Here is a 22012-nt window from a genome sequence, read left to right as displayed (position 1 = left end):
AAGGTGGTCTGCCCACGCACCTCCATCCGCACCCCCCACCCGACTATATACACAGTATATACACACATACACACTCGCCCGCGGGGAGAAAGAGCGTGCCACTGTTTTGAATCGCAAGGCAGCATAACGGGAATTAAAAAAAAACCCTAGCCACTTCATAAAGACTAACCCGCGTTTTGTTTTTGTTGGTTTTTGCTTGTTTTTTAGAAGTTGAGCTTGGTGATGGGCCTCTCACGGCCGCTGTCGGCCAGCTGGTTGGCGATGCGCTTGCGGTTGCGCTTCAGCTTGGAGAGGTCCTTGTCGAAGACTTCGCCCGAGCGCAGGGCTGAGACGAGGTCGTCGAACTCGCCGCCTTCCTCCCCGCTCTCCTTTGCCTTCCTCGCCTTGCGCTCCCGCTCCCGCTGCTCCTTCAGCTACGTGTCATGGCACCGGGGAGGAAGGAAAGGAGACATCTCACTCTCGTGGTTGTGGGGTGCCCAACACATGCGTGGTGACCCCCAAACCCATGAAACATGAGCAGTTTCCCACCCTGGTGCTTAGCACGCGAGAGCTGGTTGGGGGGATTGATACAACCCATGGGCTGAGGTCCACAGCTGGTGGGTCACAGCAGCCCACAAGCAGCACCAGCTCTGCTGTACGTCTTAGCTCCAAGATCTCACCAACCCAAGGTCATTAGTTAATTACACAATCAACAGTGAAAGGCAGGTAGGTCTAAGAGCACTGAAGCTCCTTGCCTGGTCTTCAGTGCTCCGCATGCCACATGGCCAAGGCCAGCTGTTGGGGACAGCATGGCATGGTTGCCATCTCTGGGTGCCCTGCGGGTGCTGCTGGACTCGCTGGTGCTCACTCACCTGTGCCTCCAAGCGTGCACGGCGCTCCTCCTCCTCCTTCCTCCTTCTCATGTTCTCGTTCTCCTGCTTGGCCTCGGTCACAGCTTGAAGGAACTGGTCGAAGATGCCAAAGAACTCATCTGGCTGCATTTTGTCCGTGTCTTCTCCAAAGTGCTTCACAGCCTTCGAAAACTGGGAGAGAGAAGACAGGGGTCTGTCAGCCTCAGAGATACCCACTGCACCGGCGAAAGCCCCCATGGGAAACCTTTGACCTGATGGAGCAGAAACACTTCCAGCAGCCACGGTGGAGAGCAGGGCTTTGCTTCATCAAGCCTTGACTTAAACACGAAATAAATCATCTGATGTTTTACCTGCTGTCCTGTAAGAGCCGACCTGGATCGCTCCCGAGCCCCCTCTCCCCTTCTCGCCTCTGGCTCTGCTGAGCCTCCCCCCGCCACAGCTCAACTTTATTAACTAAGCAGCAGTAAAAACAAGGAAGCAAAATATTGTGGGACCAAAGACCAAAGACATAAAACTAATAGTAAACACGGCAGGGGAAGGGAAACTCGCACTTTTAAGTTTTTCTTTGAAGTATTTTTGGGGTATTATTTATCATTGCCACATGCTCTGCTATTGAAACCAAATGTGTTGGTGAAACTTCTAAAAGAGATTTCTGCTCAGGCTCAGGCACAGCCCTGGGTAGGGAAATAGGGAGTTTTCCGGCCTTTCGTGCTGTTTGCACACCATTAATGTAAGGGAGTCAAATGAGGCTGTAGCAAAGGTCAGGACAGGACATCCACGATCTGCTGATGGATGCATCCTGGTCCCCAAGGAGCCCGTGAGTCGTCCTTGGGACTGACATCCTTTGTTCTCACTTCCAGTTTGAAGGGGACTCTTCGTGCACAGAAAGTTGGTTAAAATTGCGATGGGGCATTCTGGAGATAAGCATGCTTGAAAGAAAAGAAAAACAAAATCAAAGCACAATCAGATTTATTAGTTGCTTTGATTTCGCTGGGTAGACCGAGAGGAACATTTTTAAAGCCTGCCTGTATGATTTAGTTTTATTTGCAGGGGTGCCCGAGGCTCTTCAAAAGACATTTAGGGCATTTTTATTTCTTTGTTTACTTAAGAAACTTAGCACTTCAAGATGCAGGGAGGAATCTGAGAGGTGCCACTATATAAGTCAAAATAATTGAGGTTATTCTTGTTGATTTTCATCAAGATAAATTAAATTCTCCGCCACGTCACAGGAGATTCTGGTGGGGAGGGAAAGGCTGAAAATGTTATCCTCGCATGATATAAAGTTTATAAAACAATGATGTTTCACATTTTGAATCTGGACATATGTTTAAAAAGCAAAGAGCTGCTGCACTCTGCACAGTCCATCCTATCCAACAACCATGGGAACAACTGCACATTGCTTCAGCATGGACCTTGATGGGTGCTGGGGACCACAACCAGACCTTCTCCTCCAGGTCTGGCCCAGTCAGCAGAAGATGATACAGTTTGCAGAGCATTTGTCACCATCTCCACAGTCCTAACTCACTGTAGGGAAGATCTGCCAGGTTACCATCAACAGCTGAAAAGGGTGGGCTGGGTTAGCCATGGCCTCAGGAAGGCCATGGTCAATCACAATGGCCAATCATGGGTGGATGGTGTGAAGGACAGTGCCAACTGGACATTGGTACAACCAGGGAGAAGGAGGTGGTGACACTTGGTAACTTCTGTCTTTGGAGGGACACCTCATGCAGTAGGACAAGGATGGGACCTTCGAAACGGCCTGTGCTGGACTATCTCCCTGACATTTCAATCAAGATGAAGGCCAGGCCAGGGAGGAGATATCAGAGAACTCTTGAAGGAAATGGAAACCAGCTGTGTGTCCCTTTGCTGAAAGAGGGGAAGCAAAAGGTGTTTGGGAAACACAGATGTTGGCCAACAGCCACCCCTTTGCTGTGATTTGAACCAGCCTGGTAGGGAGAAAAGGACAACACGGCAAGAGGTCATTGCACGTGGCTGCAAAGCACTCACTAAGGCATTACTCTGGCGAAGGTGAACATTTTAAGTAGCTTCTCTTACCAGGTCTGAAGGTGGCGTCAATTCATGTCACTGAGCTCCTCTCCCTCTTCTCTGGAGAGAAGAGCTGGGCAGGTCTCAGAACCAAGTTACGCATCAGATGTTATTTGGCCCTATAGAAGTGGGGTCACTCAGGCAGCCTGGGTTGTCTCTGATACCAACCTCTGGGTGACCTCATATCCAGTGTGAAGACCTGGTTGCATTTTTATCTCCATCAACACCGGACAGAACAGCCTGCTTTCTTGCCACCTTCAGCCTTCATTGGCCAAGATGCCCCAGCTGCCACACTCTAAAGCCATCAAAACTGGGATATTTCCATTTTAAGACACGAAAAGTAAAGCAAGCCCTCTAGGTTTGTGTGAAAGCTCCTCACCGAAACTCAGATCCTCACAAATGAGCTACCATCTCCTCGCCTGATGGACACAACTCTCCCATGGCTAGCCCCTGCCTTGCACTTCCAAAAGATAGACAGGTATCTCACGGCTTTCTACAGCACATCTTGCATCCCAGAAGCAGTCTGTTGGCCTGACCTGCGATCCCCTGGCATGTTTGGTTGTGGAGCAGGAAAAAGCCCCTGGAGACAGACAGGGATGTACCCACCCACTCCAAACAAACCATGAAGAGCAGCTCAGCACCTTTCTCATGTCAGGATCTCAGGAGGATGATCTCGTGGGGGAGGCATCTGAGATGTTATCACATAGTATGTGCTTTGGGAAGCCCAGGACCATCCCTCCCCTGTTGGCTGGAGGAAAGGCTGAAACCCAACCCAGATCTCGAGGACAGTGGTGACCTTACCAGCTCTTTCGCTTCCATCAGAAGATCTTCAACATCCGAGAAGCTGAAGCTGGCTAATGTGATGAACTGGCTGACGACAGACACAAACTTGTCGCCTGCTTGCTGAACCTGCGACTTCTGGAAGTCCAGCTCCTTTGGAGAAAAAAAAAAAAGAAGTAAATCTGGTCAGGTCTTGGCCGATGAGGGACACAAACGCCATTGGTCTCTGTTAGTGCTGCTGGCTGTGTGCCTGCACTGGTGTCACAGGTACTGGCTGCACCTCCTGCCACACCTGAGACCACAGACTACCCCCTTGTATGCTATCATGCCTGCACTATGCTTTTAAGGCCAAATCCTGCCGGAGGGAGATAGTGAAGCAGCATGATTTAGCAAGACAGCAGTTCCTTCGGGATACCTCTACCATTTCATCACCACTCCAGCCGGGCTGCAGAAGCAGCTCCCCAGCCTGAGCCCCAGCCCTCTGCGGTTTTACAGCCAGAGAGAGACCCCCTCGGCACATCACAGGTCCTCCGCAGCCATCATCACTAGACTTCACTCAGCCTCCCTTGGCGTATTCGACGGAAAACACGCATGTGCCTAACCACACACGGCAACTTTGGTGCCAAAACAGCCCTAAGAGGACAGGCACACGTGCGGGGCAGGAAGGAAAGACAAACAGATCACCAGGATGTGAGATAAAAGCAGCTTTGCTGGGAGCTCCCTCGCCTGCCTCCCCAAGGAAGGATGCCGCAGTGCCTGCAGTCAGGCTGGACTAGATTTGATTTAAATAATACTTACAGTCTCCACCGCTCTCAGGCCGCTCCTCAGCGTGTTTATTTCTTTCTCCAGCTCAGTCATGCTGTTGGAAATGGCAAGACGTTAATTTTCAGCCTTCCCCAGCAAATTCTACAGCTCTCTGACCAACTCAACTGTGTTGTTTTTCCCCTGAAAAGACCCCGGCGCTGCACACATTGCCTCCTGTTTGCAGAGCAGCGTGTCTCCAGCAGCCAGCCGGGCTGACACTCTCTCAGCTGGGACAGCTGCCTATCTCAGACTGGCTGCAGTTGCTTGTTTTAAAGCAAAACACTTTTCTGTATATCTAATCAAAGGGACTGTGCAGGCTTAGCAAGCTCAGGACAGGGCTTTGCTGGGCACAGGTTTCTCTTGATTTCTCTCGAGGGCCAGCAGAAGATAGGCTGGTTGTCCCAGTGCACAGGGACATGGTTAGGTGAATGCCATGCAAAGCATCCTTCCTAGAAGCGAGGCTGTCATAAAAGAAGACAACCCAAATACAGAGAAATAAAAATAAATCATCACATCTGGCGCTGACTTTGTTTACACAAGGCTCAAGCCCCTGATGAGCGTCAAGTTCAAGTGCTTACGGGTTTCCACCACTCACTACATCTGAGTGGAAGCTTTCTCACAAAGACTCGATGACCACAGGCTTGACGTCTTTCCAGGGGTGTCTGTCCTAGGGTTGAGGTCCCTGGAAACGCTGATGTTGGGTCATGGGGCAAGCGTTCCTGGCAGGTTTAGTCTGGGAAAATGCAGTTTTGGGAGCCCTGTGCTCCAGCAGTTCATTACGAGCGGTGGGAGTGACAGAGGCAGCAATTTTGTTTCACAGCTGCAGGGCTGGGGGGAATTTAGGGTTTTCCAGAGCTTTAGAAACTTTTTGGTTTCACTCTAGATTGGACCAAACCCAAATATTACATATGGTGTCCAGTTTAGAGCAAAATGATAAAGTTTAGGAGGAAAAAAAAAATCCTCTCTGTAGACGTTTTCTTTCCCATACGTGTCTCTGCACGACAGCTGCAGAAAGATGAGCATGAGAAAGCCGGAGCCTCCACCAGCGAGGAGCGTGCCCAGCTCAACCATGTTCTCAGCCCATGCTTACAAGTGCAGCCGCCACACACTTCTCGCACGCCAAGATTTGTCCTGTCACTTTGTTTAATCCCTATGGCTGACCATTATTTTCCGTTTTAAACGCCAGGATGTTTGCTTTGCACATTACAGATCTTCCATGGGGGAGACACGATTGCTACAAGAGCACTTCGGAACTTGAAAGACCCTTGAGCCGCTGTAAACTCCACACATATTTGCCATCCCCTGTCTAAAAAGGTACATTTCAGGCCCTTTTCACGTCCAGAACGCACGCTGACTGCAGAAACGCGGGATCTGTGCTGCTCAGCTCCCCGAAGCAGCAAAGCCCGTAAGCTCCCGCTGAACTTTAAAGCTGAAACAGAGCCTCTTTGATTTCAGACGGACTTCAGCACATACTTGAGGGCTTTGCAGAGCAACACCAGATTCCTCCTGCACTTGAAATTTCAGCATGTGTTTAAGGGCTTTGCTGAACGGGGGCCTCTGCCAGCAAAGAGACAGCAGCAACCTGCTCCAAACAGGTCACCGGGAGGCAGGCAGGGTTTAAAAGCTTGTTGCAAACACCAGAAGCTCCATGCTGGTGGTAAAACAACGGCCAGACAGGACCCAGAGGCAGGCGAGACCCTCGCCCCATGCTGCAAAGCCCCCCCCGCCACACGCAGATAAACCAGCTGCCCTTTATCTGCAGCCACACCGCAACCGCTTCCTCGCGGATTACTTAACGCACCATTAGAAATTAATTAAATGCTTCTGCGGTGAGATAACAACAGGAAACAGCGGCTCCAAGCAGCTCTCCTCCCTTGCGGTTGGAGGCTCGGAGGCTCACAGGCTTTTTGCTGCCAGGGCTGAGATTTAAAGCCACCAGGTGATGTTTGTTTCTGAGTCCCGCATTGCTGTCGGGCCAGTGTGGCTGCAGCACAGGGACCAGTCCAGTGGCCACGATACGGCCAGGAGCATGAGCAGGGGAGGGCATGGAAAGGCAGGAGAGGTGCTCCCAGTGTTCCCAAGCATCCCCTAAGTCCCTGCTTACTTGACTTTGGCTGCCTGGGGGATGTCTCGCAGCTCCTCGTGCAGGTGGAGGACTTTGGGATACTTCTTCTCGACGATAGTGATGAGATAGTGCAGAAGGGTGATGTTCCTAGGAGAGAGGAGCGGCGAGGTCAGCGTGGCGGCACCACGGGATGCTGAGAGCTCAGTTGAATGCCCTGGTTAAATCCCAACCCTGGTAATGAACTATTTGGGGATTTCTAGTCTGTTCACTGCCTGTCTGGATCCAAGAGCAGGGGACATGGGATGGGTCAGCCACATGCACAGCCACACAAAGCAGCCTGGTCCCTGCCAGCAAGGGCCAGCCACAGAGTGGACTTGGGAGGTGACCTAAGCATCACCATTCCTGTCCTCTGTTGTCTTTATGGATGGATGAGACCAGGCAGCTTTGAGACCTGACCCAGCTCCTCTTGCTCCATGCAGGGAGCTCGGCGGTGGAGAGCGAGCCAGGTGATGGCTGTGTCAGCGTGGGAGGGGCTTCACAGGGTATCCCTGTGGGCCCCCGCCCCCGACCTGCCACACCACCGCAAGACAGCTCTTGGCTTCTCAAAGCAGGGAAAAAGCATTTGGAGGATGACCCTCTCAACGAGCCTTGGCTGCTCTTTAGCTGGCCCAGGAAGGAAAGCCCCCATGGATCCCCGTGCTGATTTGCAGCTCAGCTTCACTTGAAATGTGTCCTGCTCCAAAAATGGACATTTACTTCATTGGATGTGCCAGATAGAGTGGCACGAGGGAGGGGACTGCTCCCACCTACCCACAGCCCATAGGCAGTGCTAATGACCCCTCTGTTCCCCCAGCATCCCTGGGGCCCGCGGATGCTCCCAAGGACGAGGGGCAGGGGCTGCTCACTTGTCAATGCTGGACTTGGTGTCCGCGATCTTGTTGAGGCTGGAGATCTTAAACCCGAAGGCGTTGCCCCTCTGGCCCTTGTTCATGTAGTTCCCAAAGGCCAGGACCACCTCCAGCAGCTGCTGGAGGCTGCTGCTCTGCAGCACTGCCTTGGAGCCAGCGCGGATGGCTGAAAGCAGAGAGATGTGGGATGTTACCCCCTGCCATGACAGCACACCGCTCCCCTTTTCTTGCAGCAACCCGTTCCGTGCCCCCATGGCCAAAGAGTGACCACCAGCTGCCTTCCTTCCCCTGTGTCACCGCAACCTCCACGTGGACCAGGCTTGCCCTGGCACGGAGGGATGCTCTTCCTACACGCGCTCCCTGTGCCAGCGCAGAGTTCCTTAGCAGCTCTGGACACTTGCCTTCCACCTTGGGTTTGACTTCTGCAACTCTCTCTGCAAACTTCTTCTTGAAGTAGAGGGACTGCAGCCTTTGCTGATAATGGTTTATCCTGGAAAAAAAACCAAAACAAAACAAAAAACAGGTGCAGGTTGAGCATTGCTTGCCCCAGGCAGAGCTCCGCTGCTCTGCTGCTCACAGCTGTGCTTACACAGCATGCTTGAGCCACAGTGATTAAAAAATAATGACTGCATTTCTCCCTGAAGCCATGTTGGGATGGGAAAAAATGTCAACTGAAGCCAGAGATGTCCTGGGGTGGATCCAGGTGGGCTCTTAACCACATGCTTAAGCCCACCCTTTACTCTGCATGTTCAACAAGTGCATTTTTACACCTTATTGCTATGAACAAACAGTTCTCTTATAACCACTCCTTAGCAAAGGTGCCGATGAGGTCTGGGCTCCCAATGGCTTTGTGATGAGCTGTGGCTTGACACAGGCACACCAGCTACCAGTACTGGTAAAACTGGAAAGCCACCAGCACAGCCCAATCCATCCCTTTCCTGGGCAAGTTAGGGATGGCTCTGCTCATGTCAGTTGTATTTAGGCTACAGGAGATCTCACTTGTACACAGATCACAGCTTGATTTGAGTCATTCTGACCAAGGGTCCATGGGAGATGTGCTCACAGACAAGGCTGTGCTGTTGTTGTACTAATCAGAGGTGACAAAGACATCACACTTGGTTACAGACCACAGGGCAAATTAAAAAGCTGTGCTGGAAATCAAGGAAAATATTTGCATCGGCACATTGTGCTTTACAAAAGATGGAGGCACAGGAACAACACTTGGGCAAGAGACAGTGAAGAAGAAAGGCGACCTGCGATAGGAAAGCTAATTCTGAGCATCTTCCAGCTCCGAGGGCTCGGGTCAGAACTTCACAGTTCCATCCTGCTTGTCTTTGACACTCAGCAACTACACGGTGCATTGCCTTGGTGTTCATCGGCACGTTTCTCAGGGAGGACAGGAGCGTTTCCATTTTTGATCTCCTGCTACAATCTCTGAGATTGTAAAACTCACTGACTTTGCAAACAAGTGACTTGCTTGAAGCTCAGCTAAGAAATTCAAATTGCTCAATACTCAGTTGGATTTAAATAAGGAGCTTCAAGATTTGAAACCAGCACCTCTGGAGGATGTGCATGCAAAAGATAAGGTTATTCATCCCTGAAGACTTCTAAGCCTTAAACGATTGCTACCAGGAGCAGGAAGCAATGTCATTTCCTTTCTGTCTCATATATTCTCAGGAGCCCCAGGGACGAGTTGTTCCTGAGGTGAGGAGTGGGACTCATCTACACAGCAGGGCAAAATTTACATACACCAAGCTTGAGTATTCATTAGGATATGTTCATGTGAAGGGGAAAGGAGCACCGCTACAGTGTTGTTATCACTCAAACAGCACTTCCCACCGGGGCACGATGCAGATCATGCCACCTTTCACAGAGCTGGGCCAGATTGAGCTCTTCTCCCCCAAAAGGAGAGGGGAAATGTGTTGGGACATCCCCTGGGAAGCCAACACCTCTCCCCAGAGGATCCATCTCCCCATCTCTCTCCTCCCTGCTCCATCCAGCTGCTGCTTGTCTGAGATGCAGAATCCTGATTTTAGGAGCAGAGCATCACAAGGGAACCTTATGGGTGGGAGCACCTTGCTTTGGCCCACTTGTCTCTTGACATGAAAAACAGTGAGCAGGGCATATTTCCCAACCCAGCTCTAGGAAACAGCCGTCTCACAACAAGCCTGTGCAACCACTGGCCAAAACACACGTCTCCTGGGCCACCAACCTGCTCATTTCGAAGAGGAACCGGTCAGCCTTGGCCATACGGTCCAGCTCGTGCTTGTGCTCTTCCAGGAGGTCAATGTCACCCTTTTCAGGAACAAACTTCAGGAGCTAAACAAGGGAAAGCACACTTGTGGACATGAGGCCCATGCACAGTTTTACAGGAACAAACCAGTGATTTCATGGAACCATAGAATCACAGAATGGTTTGGGTTGGAAAGGACCTTAAAGATCATTGAGTTCCAACCCCTACCATGGGCAGGGACACCTCCCACCAGCCCAGGTTGCTCAAAGCCTCATCCAGCCTGGCCTTGAAGATTTGCTTGAATCTACTACCTTTTCAGCATGTACAGACAGTGACCCCAAGGCACCCATGAAATAAATGTTATTGCTGGCCCCGTGACCTTCCTCCCATTACCCCATCACATTAGTGTCTCTTGCTTCCGCCCTGCCGTCACTCCGGTTTTACAACAGATGTACTACGTCTGCTCCAAGGAGGTTTCGACATCAGCTCTGCCAGAGGAGATGTTAGGGACTCTCATTTCCTGCAACCCTACCTATTTGCAGATGGAAATTTTGTGCAATGAATCCTCCCACGTCCCCTCTGAAAGTGCAATTAAAAGCTCAGCTTTAAGGACAGATGACTAAAATACTTCCAAAGGGATTCAGAGTAGGTGAAAAACGGGATTCCCTTTTCGAGGACAGCACAAAAGCTGAACAAGCTTTAAAAAATAAAACCCCACTGAGCACGAACTTCAAGCCACAGCCACAAAATGTGCAACTGGCTCAGCCCTGGGTCCCAGGGCAGATGTGGGTTGAGGCATGGCACATGGAGGCCATGCTGCCCCTAGCGCTGATGCTATGACTGAGCTGCTTTCCTGCTGCTCCAGCCCACTTGGGTGGTTTTTCAACATGTGACAGGTAAATAATCTGAGATGCCAACACTTCCCAAAGCCGTGGTTTGGTCCTGAGCACCTTGCACAGTGTGGTCTCAGCATAAGGCAACCACAGAGGAGCATGAGACATGTTGCCCACCTGCTCCAGCATGTCTTTCGGGAGGTCCTCCTGCTCGTCCATCGTCAAAATCGCTCGTTTGATCTCCTCGTTGGACAGCTTCAGCCTGGGAGGTGGAGGGGAAGGAGAGTTATTCCCAGCCCAGCAATCAGGCAAGGTTCAGGAGCGTTTCCTTACACACCCATGCAACACGAACAGCTTCGCTCCCGGCCAGCAGCAGCATCACAAATAACATCATACGGTGTGGTATGAAGAAGGACGTGTGAGAAACGTGGTGGGACCGTGCTCTGCCAAGGCACAGCACAGAGCAGCCCTGACTCCACTGCGAATAGGGGGTCAAACCCCACCGGCCCATTCCTTCTCCCTGCACCGCTCCTATTTTTCCTATTTTTCACCCTGCTCCATCCCCTATTTTATAGTATTTTATATAAGTGTTGCAATTAGTGTATTATACATGTATTAAAAATATATAACTTTTATATGCTCCTGTGATGTCAGCATCCCCGAAGGCCACAGGGCCAGTGGGGGTCAAGGGCCCAGCCCGAGCTCAGGATTACAGTTTAACACTGATCCCGAACCCACTGCCACAACCTCTAAGGAAAATTTGGCCAATTTCTGCTGCTTTTCTTGGGTTTGAACATTGCCACCCCCACCACTCCAGATGCCTTTGGCTGGAGTCTCTAGGAAGAAAGAGAAAGAAATCCAAAATTTGGTGAAGCAGATGCTCAGCATCCCAGGAAACCCATCGGCTTTTTTGGGGGGGGGATTCAATGTGCTTCAAACTGTAACAGGTTGGAAACCAGCTCCCCCTCCACCTTTCTTCCTTCACTTCCCATAACAGGAATTGAAGACATAGCCTCAAATTGGAGCAGCCATCAATCACAGTTTAATACGTCTGCAGCACTCCCCATGACCGCTCCCTGCAAGGGCTTTGATTGCAAAACCACACATATTTTTCTTCACATTTCTGCATGGTGGTGGATAAAATAATCTCAATGCAAAAGAGGGAAAGTCTAGAAACTCCTGCAATTCTATCTACCAACTTCCCATCCCTTGCCCAGCTTGCAGTGATGGTTAAAGCCATTGCAATAGATATAGTTTTAAAAAAAAATCCCCTGGACTTGCATGCACGGAAAAGTCACACAGTTGAAAAGACCTACTCTTGGATTTTAAGGAAACCCATTGCCCCAGTCTTGGCAATCAGTGCTCCCAAGGGATGCAGAAACACTGGATGTGGCTCAAATGAATGAGCTGAAACCAGAAACACGTCCTAGAGCAGGATGTGAGACCTTGGAAGTCAACCTGATCAGCAGATCAAAAAGAAAATCGGGATCTGACTTGATCACTCCAAGAAATTAAATGAGGGTAATTTTCATCCCAGCATCTCCCTGGGGAGCAGACGGAGATTGCGGAGTTAGATTTTGGAAGATGAAGCTGCAGCAGGAAGGGTGCTGGTCTCTAAGACCAGGCTAGCAAGGGCTTGGTTTAGCTTCAAATCTTTTGCTCGAGACTGGAAGCGAAGGATTAACTTTATCAGGGCTGGTGGATCTTACAGACCTGGCAAGCAAATATTTGTTCCTTATGAGTTCATGTTTCTCATCTCGTACCTGGTCCTTTCTCACCTCCTGCTTGAAGGAGGTCCCCAAGAAAGAGTTTGTGAAATGAGGAGTGACTTAAAATCTCGCCTCAGCCGGGGGAGGAAGCTCAAAGACTGCACTGAGCAGCTCCCAGGACAATTGCTTGGGTGTCCCACAGGATCTGTGGAAAATCCCCTCTGATGCTTGCAGTGACAAGAACTATGTCCTGGGGACACCCTACCTGTCCCGTACGAGGGCAGTGGCCGTGACAGTCATGACCTGAGGTGGGATATGAAGCTGCAGGAGGGATCCTTTTAAATGCAAGCAGCGACACAAGAGCTCAGACCACCACATCGGCTCCCACCCTGGTGAAAAGCAGACAGTGGCTGGGTTTGGACATTCTGGGGACCCCTGGGAGGCAAAAATGCTCCTGGGGCAGCTACCCCTCATCCAAAGCCAAAGCGAACACCTAAAGTGCACATCTTCCAACGTGATTGTTTCCAGGAGGGTGGTGAAAGATGGGGTGACTTTTGTTAGCCCTGCTCATTAAAAGCAAAGTCAATAATAGAATATATTAAGAAAAAAAAAAAAAAAGAGACTGAAAAAGCTTTTCTCAGGAATCATCAAAACCCAGTGCCAAGAACAAGAGCCTGCCCCAGCATCGGCAGAGAGCAAGTGTGGGGCGCCAGAAGAAAACAGCTTCTCAGACAATTTGATGGGAAAGGGGCCAGTGAAAGCTAGAAGCTTATCTATAACCACAATAATTATCATTGTTGGCAGCAGCTGTCGAACGCTAGCCGTCTGAGAAGAACGGGGTCACAGAACTTGCTGTCACAGGGATTTAAAGCCAGCAGCCCGACGATGCAAAGTGACAGCTCGCCAGTCTGACAAGCGCGGGGCTGTTTTGCGGGGCTTTTGTAGAATCCCGCAGAGGACGTAATAAGTGTGAAGGGGAAAAAAAACAAATTCCGCCAGGAAAGGGACGCGCCCTCTTGAAAAGCCACATTCATTTGAGAAAAATGCTCCACGCCGCCTCGCCGGAGAGAGGAATCAAACGAGCCATTCAACGCCAGCACGGGCAGAAAGCGAAGGAGCAAGGGCTTGATTTGCATCTTGCAGAACTCAGCACTAAAAATACACATGTGTACCCAGGGAGCAAAAGCAAGGACATGGTGGGATCACAGAGGAAGACCCGATAATGCACTGACATCGGCAAAGCATTCTCTAAAATAAAAAAGAAGCAAAAAGCAAGTGTTAAAAATATTCTTGTGCTAGATTACAAGCCGGAGGAAAATCCAGTGATCTCACTGTGCAGTAATTTCTCCCAAAGCAAGGGAAACAGGCAAAAAAATAAATCTACAGAGAGCGATAAAGTATCTCGCTGGCCGTAATCTTTCCACGCTGCAAGCCAGACAATGCCTGGTGAGCTTACAAACGTCTGGGCTAGATCAGGGGCCAAGCTTGCAGGTCCTTTTGCATGTGAAAGCCTGCTTGTCCCCGTGGTGGCCATGCGAGCGAGGCATGAGAGCCGCAGCCTGGCTGCAGCTAGCCACCCTGCGACACCAGTCCCTTTGCAACACTGGGACCAGGGACCCGCTGCTCTGCCCAGCTTAGGGATGGGACACTGGGGCGTGCAGGGATGAAAGGGTTTGTCCAATGTCACACAGAATCTGCTGGAGATGCAGGGGCTGGACCCGAGCCCACCAGCAGGATGCTTGGGCTTCATCCCGACACTGCCCATCCTTTTAGCCACTTGGCATCAAGAGTAAATCACCCAGAAAGATTTTGGGGAGAGAAATGCAATTGTGGTCCCTTGCAGAAATAGGGGTAAGAGCAGATTTGGCTGCTGTTGCAGTGCTAGAGAAATGCCCTGCCCAGCAGTCCTCTCTGCCTGTGTGTCCCCAGGAGTGCCACAGGACGAACCCCAGAGCACCTCCAAAGCAGCAGGTGGCACGAGCTGCTGCTCCCCAAGAGCCACTCGTCCCCGCAGGGCTCCAAAGCTGTGCGACGTGCCTGGGAAAAGCCCTATGAGAGGCCTGGGGACCACCCTGCAAGGCAGGTCTGAGCCCGCTTCTCCCTAGGGAACGACCCAAAGGGGAGGGCAGACAGGCAGCAGCCTCTATCATGCCCTTTTTGTGGGATTAATTACTGGCAACTCGTTTCCAGCCATTGCTTCCTTGGAAGAGAAAGCTTTGCTGGTGAGATGAAGACCTTTACTCAGTAAGACACACAAGATACATTTGAAGTTAAGTGCTTGGGTAGCTCCCTTTCCCAACCAAAGGGGCTATTTGTGTGCTTAACTTTCAATTATACACTTAAAAATTCTGTCTGAATGACACCTAAACCATCTGATCACGCTCAGCCTGAGTACGCCGGAGAACAGCCCAGCCAGTGCCCCAAGTCCCATTGCTTTACTCGCTAATAGCTGGCTGCCATAGACATACTCATTTGCCTGCTGCTTTAAACTCCCCTTTCATCCTCATCCTTTTTTTTTGGACTGCTAGGAAGTACGAAAATCCCCAGAAGCAACGCAGAGCAGAAACAGCCATAAACACAGCGATTTTACCACCGAACACTGCGGCACACGGCTCATTGAACCCATCCCTCCCGCTGCCCACGGGGCTGCCGACCACCTCCGGGAGAGCCTGAAAAGCACCAGGGACCACTAGTCACCCACCCAGAGGTTTTGGGGTTTTTTGCAGGCATCAGCCTCTACATGCTTTCCAGGGAAGGAAACCAGCTGAGCTTCCCAGGTGATGTACCAGCTCTGCTGACCCACAGTCTGGGAAAATACAGAATTTGGGCACCTCACCGCAGCTGCAAGCCCACCCTGCCAGCGATGCTGCTCCATCCTGGCTGAACCCGAGTGGCACAAAAGCTTCTGCACTTCCAGGCAGCAGAGCAAACATTTCTGAATGGAGCTATATTTTACTGCTGTTGGGTTGTATTTTTTTCTGGGTGAGTCAGAAACAAGTGGCATTTTCTGCTGCTGTTTGTGTTGGTTTTTTTTTCCCCTATGCGGATGGTTGATCCTTTCAGACCACCGCAGTCTGGCTCCTCCTTTCTCAGAAGTCAGTCTTACTGGCGTAGTTTATCTTGCCAAAAAAAGCCCTTTTTATCCTCTTGGCAGCAAGCTGGAGATGGGATTAAACTGCTGGTAGCAGCGCAGGGCTGAGCTGTAAGAGGGGGATGTCCCCTCCCCGAAATCCAGATGTGACACAGGACACTCATGTAGGCAGTCAGGGAGGAATTACGCTGCTGCTCCTCGCACCCTGCTGATACCCAGCACTTTCCCCCCTCTTCAACCACCATCAAAGAGCAAACAAAACCTAGGCTGAGGAAGATAAGAGGTGAAATCACCCCTCCCATCCTCTGTAATGGCTCACTGGGTACGCCAGCCCCTCTGGGGCTTTCCAGGGACACCGAATTGCCACATACCTGGTTAAGTGCATGTCCCCCCCGTGTCACCCTGCCATAGGTAAGGCTATAGCTGGGTTCAGGTGTCGCTGGCTCTCCTCCCGTGCCAGCTCCTGTCATTAAAACTCCCCTGGGGATGAGGAGCAGCCCCCCCAGCCCAGGGCAGGGTATGGAGCATCCCCCTGCTCCCCGGAAGGTGAGAAGGGGTTAAGCGTACCTGGAGAGGAGGATATTGCAATTCTGAGCTCTCCGGCCATCTATAACTGAAAGCTCCTTGACTTTATGCCTGGAACTCAAGGTATCATCGATAGCATCTTCCTTCTACAAGAAAAAGCAAGGAAAAAAAAATAATCCTGGAGAAAAGCCACAGAGAAGCAAAGACATTTAGTACTCTCAGCACATAGCAGCGTGATACACAGCGGACCCCCATTAAACAGGAGTGTCACCACAGGTTATGGGTAAAACCCATCGCCTGTAACTGAAACACAGTAAGTCATTTCATAAACCAGAGCTGCCTTTGAAGCCCCTGGTTAGAAGTGTAAATATTTTCTCAGACATGGAAGATTTAAGATCCTACAAACACACAGGCGCTGCTGAATAAATAAAGCCGAGCTTTCTTAGCATACATATTTTTGATGCTTCATTAAATCCTCGCATGAAATATTTCATTACAGGCTGCTGCACACACTCAGCATCACTCTTGCTCTTCACCCCTGCTCCAAACATCTGCAGTCACCCTTCACGCATCCGTCCTCCCGAGCAAGCTAACCCATCCAAGCTACCAGATTTGCAACCTGCAGCATTTGCTGCTCTTTCAGGGAAATTCTCCCCAAATAAGGGATTTGAAAGCAGGAATCGGTGTGGCACGAGCACTTACATCTCCTAAGCAGCCTAAATACGTTATCTTCAACTGACTACCAACATCCCAAATTGCAGTTGCAGGTGAATGGGCAGATCTACATGACAGCAATCTTGCAGGGTTGCCCCAGGAGTTCACGTTGCCTCCAGTTTTAATTTACCATATCACATGCTTTAGTAAGGCTAATCAATTAAAAGCCAGCTATTCAATCCTCCTGGAAGGAACACGACCTGGAGCTGCAAGGTCCCACGTGCTACAGATCCACACTAAACGTCTGTGAGCATAGGAGACCTGGCACACAGCCACTGCATGGGTTGAGCACACAAGTTCCCATTTTTAAACTCTTTTTCTTATTTGAATTTTTTTTAAAAAAGCAGCTATGACAAGGGGGAAGCTGCTGGGAAAGGTGGCATAAAGTGAAGGCAGTGGCAAGTGAAGGAAGGTGAGCCCCACCTCACCTACCACCCTCTTGTGTGCCTTCCCTGCTCTGACCACGATGAAACAGTGAGCCTTAACCCATAGGTGTGAGTTTATTTCTTTCCATCTTTTGCAAAGTGAAAATGCTCAGGGGCAGGAGCTTCTCTGTGTTAAGCTGCATCTGAAAATTCAACCCCTGGACTCAGATGTTGTCTCCAACTTCAGGCAGGACAGCAGAGAGGGCAGCTTCCTCCTTACCAGCCTCCCCAGCATCAATTTTCAAGCTGCTCCTCCTGGTGCTCTTTGTACCTCTCTGATTCAACCCCCACTTTGCCGCACGTTAACCCCCTGCAGCACGGCGTGCATCCCCTGCATCCCCTGCCCCGTGCTCCTGCGGATGCTCGCTTACCTGTCTGGAGTTACCGTTCACAAAGAAGTCCTATGGCCATAGCAGAAGCATGGAAAAAGGCAGTAAAAACACATGCAGTTCAGTGATTGCAGCGAAACCCAAAGGCATCGAAGCACAGTCAAGGGGAGGGTGCAACACAGGGGGCTCGGCAGCACGGGGAGGCACTCGGGTTCCACCAGCGCCGAGGTAGGGGGGATGCACGTGAAAATGTGGGGAGGATTGAAGGATGTGCAGAAAGGGGAGGGATGGCAGGAGAGAGAGAGCTGGCTCCAGGAATGGATCCGTCCAAAGTGCTGCTGTGCAAGGAGCGAGGAGGGGACATGGGACGAGGTGGGAGGACACTGGCCGAGCCCTGCGGCTGCTCCGTGCCGGAGCTGGCAAGCGCTGGCCCAAAGGCACAGCACTGCTCAGTCCACCATGCCAGGGAAGAAAATTGCTAGGTTTTTTTGCGAATCTGAGAGACTGAAAAGCCAATGCGATTGCCAGGAAAAACAGGGCTTTCAAGTGGAAATAACGAGAGGCTCATCCCGGAGCAAATCTGGCCACAGAAAAACTTTACCATTTGCCATGGCAACACGTTTCCCCTTGATTTCTCCTCCAACAGGGCACACGCACGCACACACACACACACACACACACAAGGGTTTTCCCTCCTTGTTCCCTGGGCTGCATCTTTTTTTTTTTTTTTGGGTGTTTGGCTCAAGAGACCAGTCGGCGGCTCCGATGGCCCACGTGCCTCATTCAAGTTTGTCATCCCCAAACATAGTCCCAGCACTTGTGTCTTTTTTAAAGAAACCTTGTCTATGCACGTTGTCCCCTGACCGGTTGCTGAGGCTGGACCAGCCCAGGACCCACACGTGGCTCTGGGCAGGAGGATGGGAAAAGGCTCTGTTAGATGTCACCGAGCAGCCAGGCCAGAGGACCGACACCCACGGGGGGCTGAGCTGTAGGAATCAAAAGCCCCAGGGCTAAAACCCAACGTGTCAGGCTTTCCTCGAGCCTACGGAAATGCTGTGGCCATGAGACAGAACAGGATGTGCCAGGAGACAAAGAAATGTCAGCCAAGAAAAGGAGCAACCTACCATTTCTTCGGCAGAGGGATGGGCGCCCATGGGGTGCAGCCTGGGCACCCCAGCACAGCACTGTGCCGAGCGGTTCCCCGAGGCACCATCGCACCCGTCTGCGTAGAAACGTGTCGAAGAGCTGCCACAACCATCCCCAGGAGCAGAGCTCTGGCAGTGCCACAACATCAGGGGCTTTGCAAGGAAAGGGGGACCTGCAGACCCTGAGTAAGGACCCCCAAGCTGCCACTGCTGTACTTCAGGGAGGTGAGATGAAAACTTGTAAGATTTGGCTGGACGTGAGGCTGCTGCAAAGGCAAATTTAACTCCATGGATCGGTGTTTCATAAAGCAACCTCTTCCCAGCAGCCTCCTTGGTGGGACAGGCACAAAGCACACCCACAAGTTGCAATGGGTATCTTCTTGTTTAACTGGTCCTTAACTGGGAAGCCCTCCTTCCATCCCAACACTCAGACCTGCCCCACGATGCTCAGACCTGCTCCCTGCTGCTGGAGAGGAGAAGGACATGGTGGTCCTCCAGCAGCCTCCTGCTCCAGGAGAGGGAGGGATCCTCTGCATTAAGGCAGAGAAAAGGCTCATTTTACAAAAACCTTCCCTCTCTGCCTCAATCCAGTCTCATCCCTGCCCCTTTCCCTTGCATGAACCGCAATCAGCCTCTGCTGCAGGAGGAACAGCATAAATCCACTGTCACTGTCCCCACAAACATTCCCCATCCCTGTTGCCCCTGGCCGCTGTGCTGGTCACTCTCACTTGCACTGGAGCTGGAGGCTTTTCTTCATCCTTTTTTGGGAGATGAATTCTTTCCCAGCTCACTGCTAAGCCCCTGGTTCAACAACACATATTTTTTCCACTTGGCCCTGGCTCTTTTACATCACTCACCGCTGCGGGACCTGCCAGGACCACCCTGGCTCTGTCACTGCCGCTTATCAGCATCATTCCCAGACTTTTCCCCTTGCAGGCTCTCAAAACATCTCCCACGGAGGTGCAGACCCCTGGCTGAACACATCTAAGCCCTGATGGCCCTAGACTTGCTTTTCTCCATCCTTAAGCAGCTACCCCCAGCCCTGTCGGGTCCTCAGGCCACAGCCTGAAACACAAGAGCTCCTGTTGGTTTTTCTGTTATATCTAGCAAGACTGGTAAATGCTGGTATTAAGCAAAGCTGAAGGACTGAGCCCTGCTCTGGGGACAGGGACATCTGCAGAGCCTCGGCGGGGAGGATGGGGAGGATACAAGCACCCACGTTTTGCCCAGCACAAGAAAGGGATGCTCCCAGGCTGAGCCCCAGGAAGCCCAGAGGGCTCCTGTCCTCCCCAGGTGGAAAGGGCCCTTCCCGAGAGCTGCAGAGCTCACTTCATACCCTGCACTTACATCCCAGCCTGTGATGTGGGAAAAGCATTTAAAGAGATGCTTAAAATTAAGCACCTCATTAAGTCTTGGGTCTGTGCACTACTTAGGGATTCCCAGGCACCATGGCAATAAAACCAGCCAAATCCCATCAACAGCAGCCCCGCAACAGCCATGTAGGGGGGGCTCAGAGAGCTCTCTGCACCATGCACACCCCCGTACTCTGTCCCTGAACCTTGCTGGGACATCGGACACAGCGATGAACCACTCAGTGAAGTGCCCCGTGGTGCAGTGTTATCCCAAGCAGCGTGGGATAGCACATGGGATAACGGCAGCTGCCTGCAGATCTGTCCTGCCAGCAATGCTGGGGCACACGGCCAGGCACCCCCTCCCCATGCTGGAACTGTAAGCAGGGGCACGGTGGGACTCACAGGTGAGCTGTCACATGCTTTCAGGTCCAGGGGGATGTGTCCCATCACTTAACTGCACAAACCAGTGCTACAACGAGCCACATGGAACTCGTGTGTCATGCTCCCAAGGGTGGCTCCAGCCCCAGCAGCATCCCACAGGTGAGCTTTCACCTCCTCTTTCCCAATCTCCCTTCCAGACGCTCTCGCAGCATCTCCTGCCAGTCCCACCCCAGTCCCTGGCTCCCACGTTCAGCTCCCTGTTGGTCCTCATCCCATCTGAGGAGAAAACCCGTGTCACAGCTCTCCTTGCAGCATCTCCCCCTTCTTGCTGGCCCTGAACCTAACCAGCCACTTCACCCAGCAGGACCTTGGCCAAGCCAAATTATTTTTAAATTCCTGCCTGGCAATAATCCACAGCACGCCAGGTGAGTCACGGACTCGGGAGGGCAAGCCAGAGGGAAAATCCGCTGACACACCAGGTTTCTATTCTTGTTTCTCTTCCATTTCCATCTCACCTTCAGACGTGCCCTTCAGTAGGCACAAGTCAAGCTCCAAGAACTCCAGGGGAAAGAGCCAGCATCACGGTCACCTATTCCCAAAACAGACCAGGGCAGCACGTGCTTCTGGTGGGTCCCTCTTGATGTCTGCCCTGCGCTAATCCACCCTGATCTTTCCCTCAGTTAGCCTCTGGAAGAGATTAAACTCTCACGTTGCCTAAGGAGCTTATGTGTCAGGTCCACTCCTTCCTGGCACCGTCACTCTGCCTGAGCCTGGCACGAGCGGGACAACCTGTCCTCTCCTCCCAGCAACGCAGCAGCTGAACATGACTTTTTCAGCCTCTCTCTTTGCTTTTTCCCCTGCCTTCTTGAAAAACTCATCGCTTTTGCCCATCGTGGTCTCGTCTAGGGTAAAACAAGTGCCTAAATTTCTTCGTTGTGCTTTGATGCCTTCCAAACTTGAGGAGGTTAAAAAGCAGAGACTTTTGCCTGCAGTGTCGTTATTTTGGTTTGGGATTTGCTTTTTTGTTCAAAGCTCCCATTTTGCTCTGGGCTCACTACAAAAATAAAAGAAGAGATCCACCCATGGTAGATGTGGGCAAAACTTAGTCCTTCTTGGCCAGAGAGGGATAGAAATTTTCCACCCTATGTGGAGACACGAAGCAGTTGTTGTTAAGAGCAATCCAAAAATATTACCCAACTGTGGCCACATCTGGGGGCTATTTTCATACATTCCCTGTCTTTTTTTTTTTTTTCTTTTTTTTGGTGATCCATCTTTATAACACGTGGTCAGGTGTGTGGGCAGGGGCAAAATCAGTCACACCGAGCAGTGAAAGGTCACCTCAAGGCAAAGGCACTGGCACGCGGATGAGAGGATAAAGCAGATCGAGTTGATCTGGCAAACACGGCGTTGGTATGAAACAATGACAGGAAATGAGTTTTGAGACCACAAGAGAAACCGCGTGATCTCGTAATGGTGGCACCTTGCCCAGATCCCCGCGCGCACCCTGGGCCAGCCCTTACCTGCTGTCTTTGGTAGGCAGAGAACGTCCTTTCTAGGTCTTCGAGGTCTAGGATTTTAAACACTCTTGTGTCATCTATGTCGGTCCACACGGTGCCTGCCAGTTTGTTCTGCAAGACAGCGGGAGGATTGCAGGTTGGGGGTCCCCTGCCCACCTGCCCCCATGGCACAGGGTGGCCGCCCGGCATCTCCGGTTTTGCTGCCCGAATTATTGCCTGGCTTACCTCTGGCAGCTTGGACCAGTTGAAGGACTTGAGGGCGTTTGTTGGCTGTGGGATGCTCTTCTTCTTAAGGGCAAAGCCC

The 22012-nt window shown here is 51.4% G+C and overlaps 1 protein-coding gene across 1 annotated transcript; it reads right to left on the bottom strand.

Moving 5' to 3' along the window:
• Positions 1-203: 203 nt before the first annotated feature.
• Positions 204-22008, bottom strand: LOC104466973 (disheveled-associated activator of morphogenesis 1-like; the record flags this gene model as incomplete). The annotated part of the gene is made up of 13 exons (XM_010080565.1): positions 204-413; positions 852-1022; positions 3699-3830; positions 4476-4536; positions 6586-6693; positions 7452-7620; positions 7856-7944; positions 9667-9773; positions 10698-10782; positions 15888-15991; positions 17356-17385; positions 21712-21819; positions 21934-22008. Coding segments are annotated over 13 exons (1449 nt in total), but the record flags the coding sequence as incomplete, so codon positions are not given.
• Positions 22009-22012: the final 4 nt, after the last annotated feature.

Source organism: Pterocles gutturalis, unplaced genomic scaffold (assembly GCF_000699245.1).
Source record: "Pterocles gutturalis isolate BGI_N339 unplaced genomic scaffold, ASM69924v1 scaffold23384, whole genome shotgun sequence".
NCBI classification, from domain to species: domain Eukaryota; kingdom Metazoa; phylum Chordata; class Aves; order Pterocliformes; family Pteroclidae; genus Pterocles; species Pterocles gutturalis.
The sequence above is the reverse complement of the archived record's forward strand: the minus strand, read 5'-3'. Positions and strand labels throughout refer to the sequence as shown.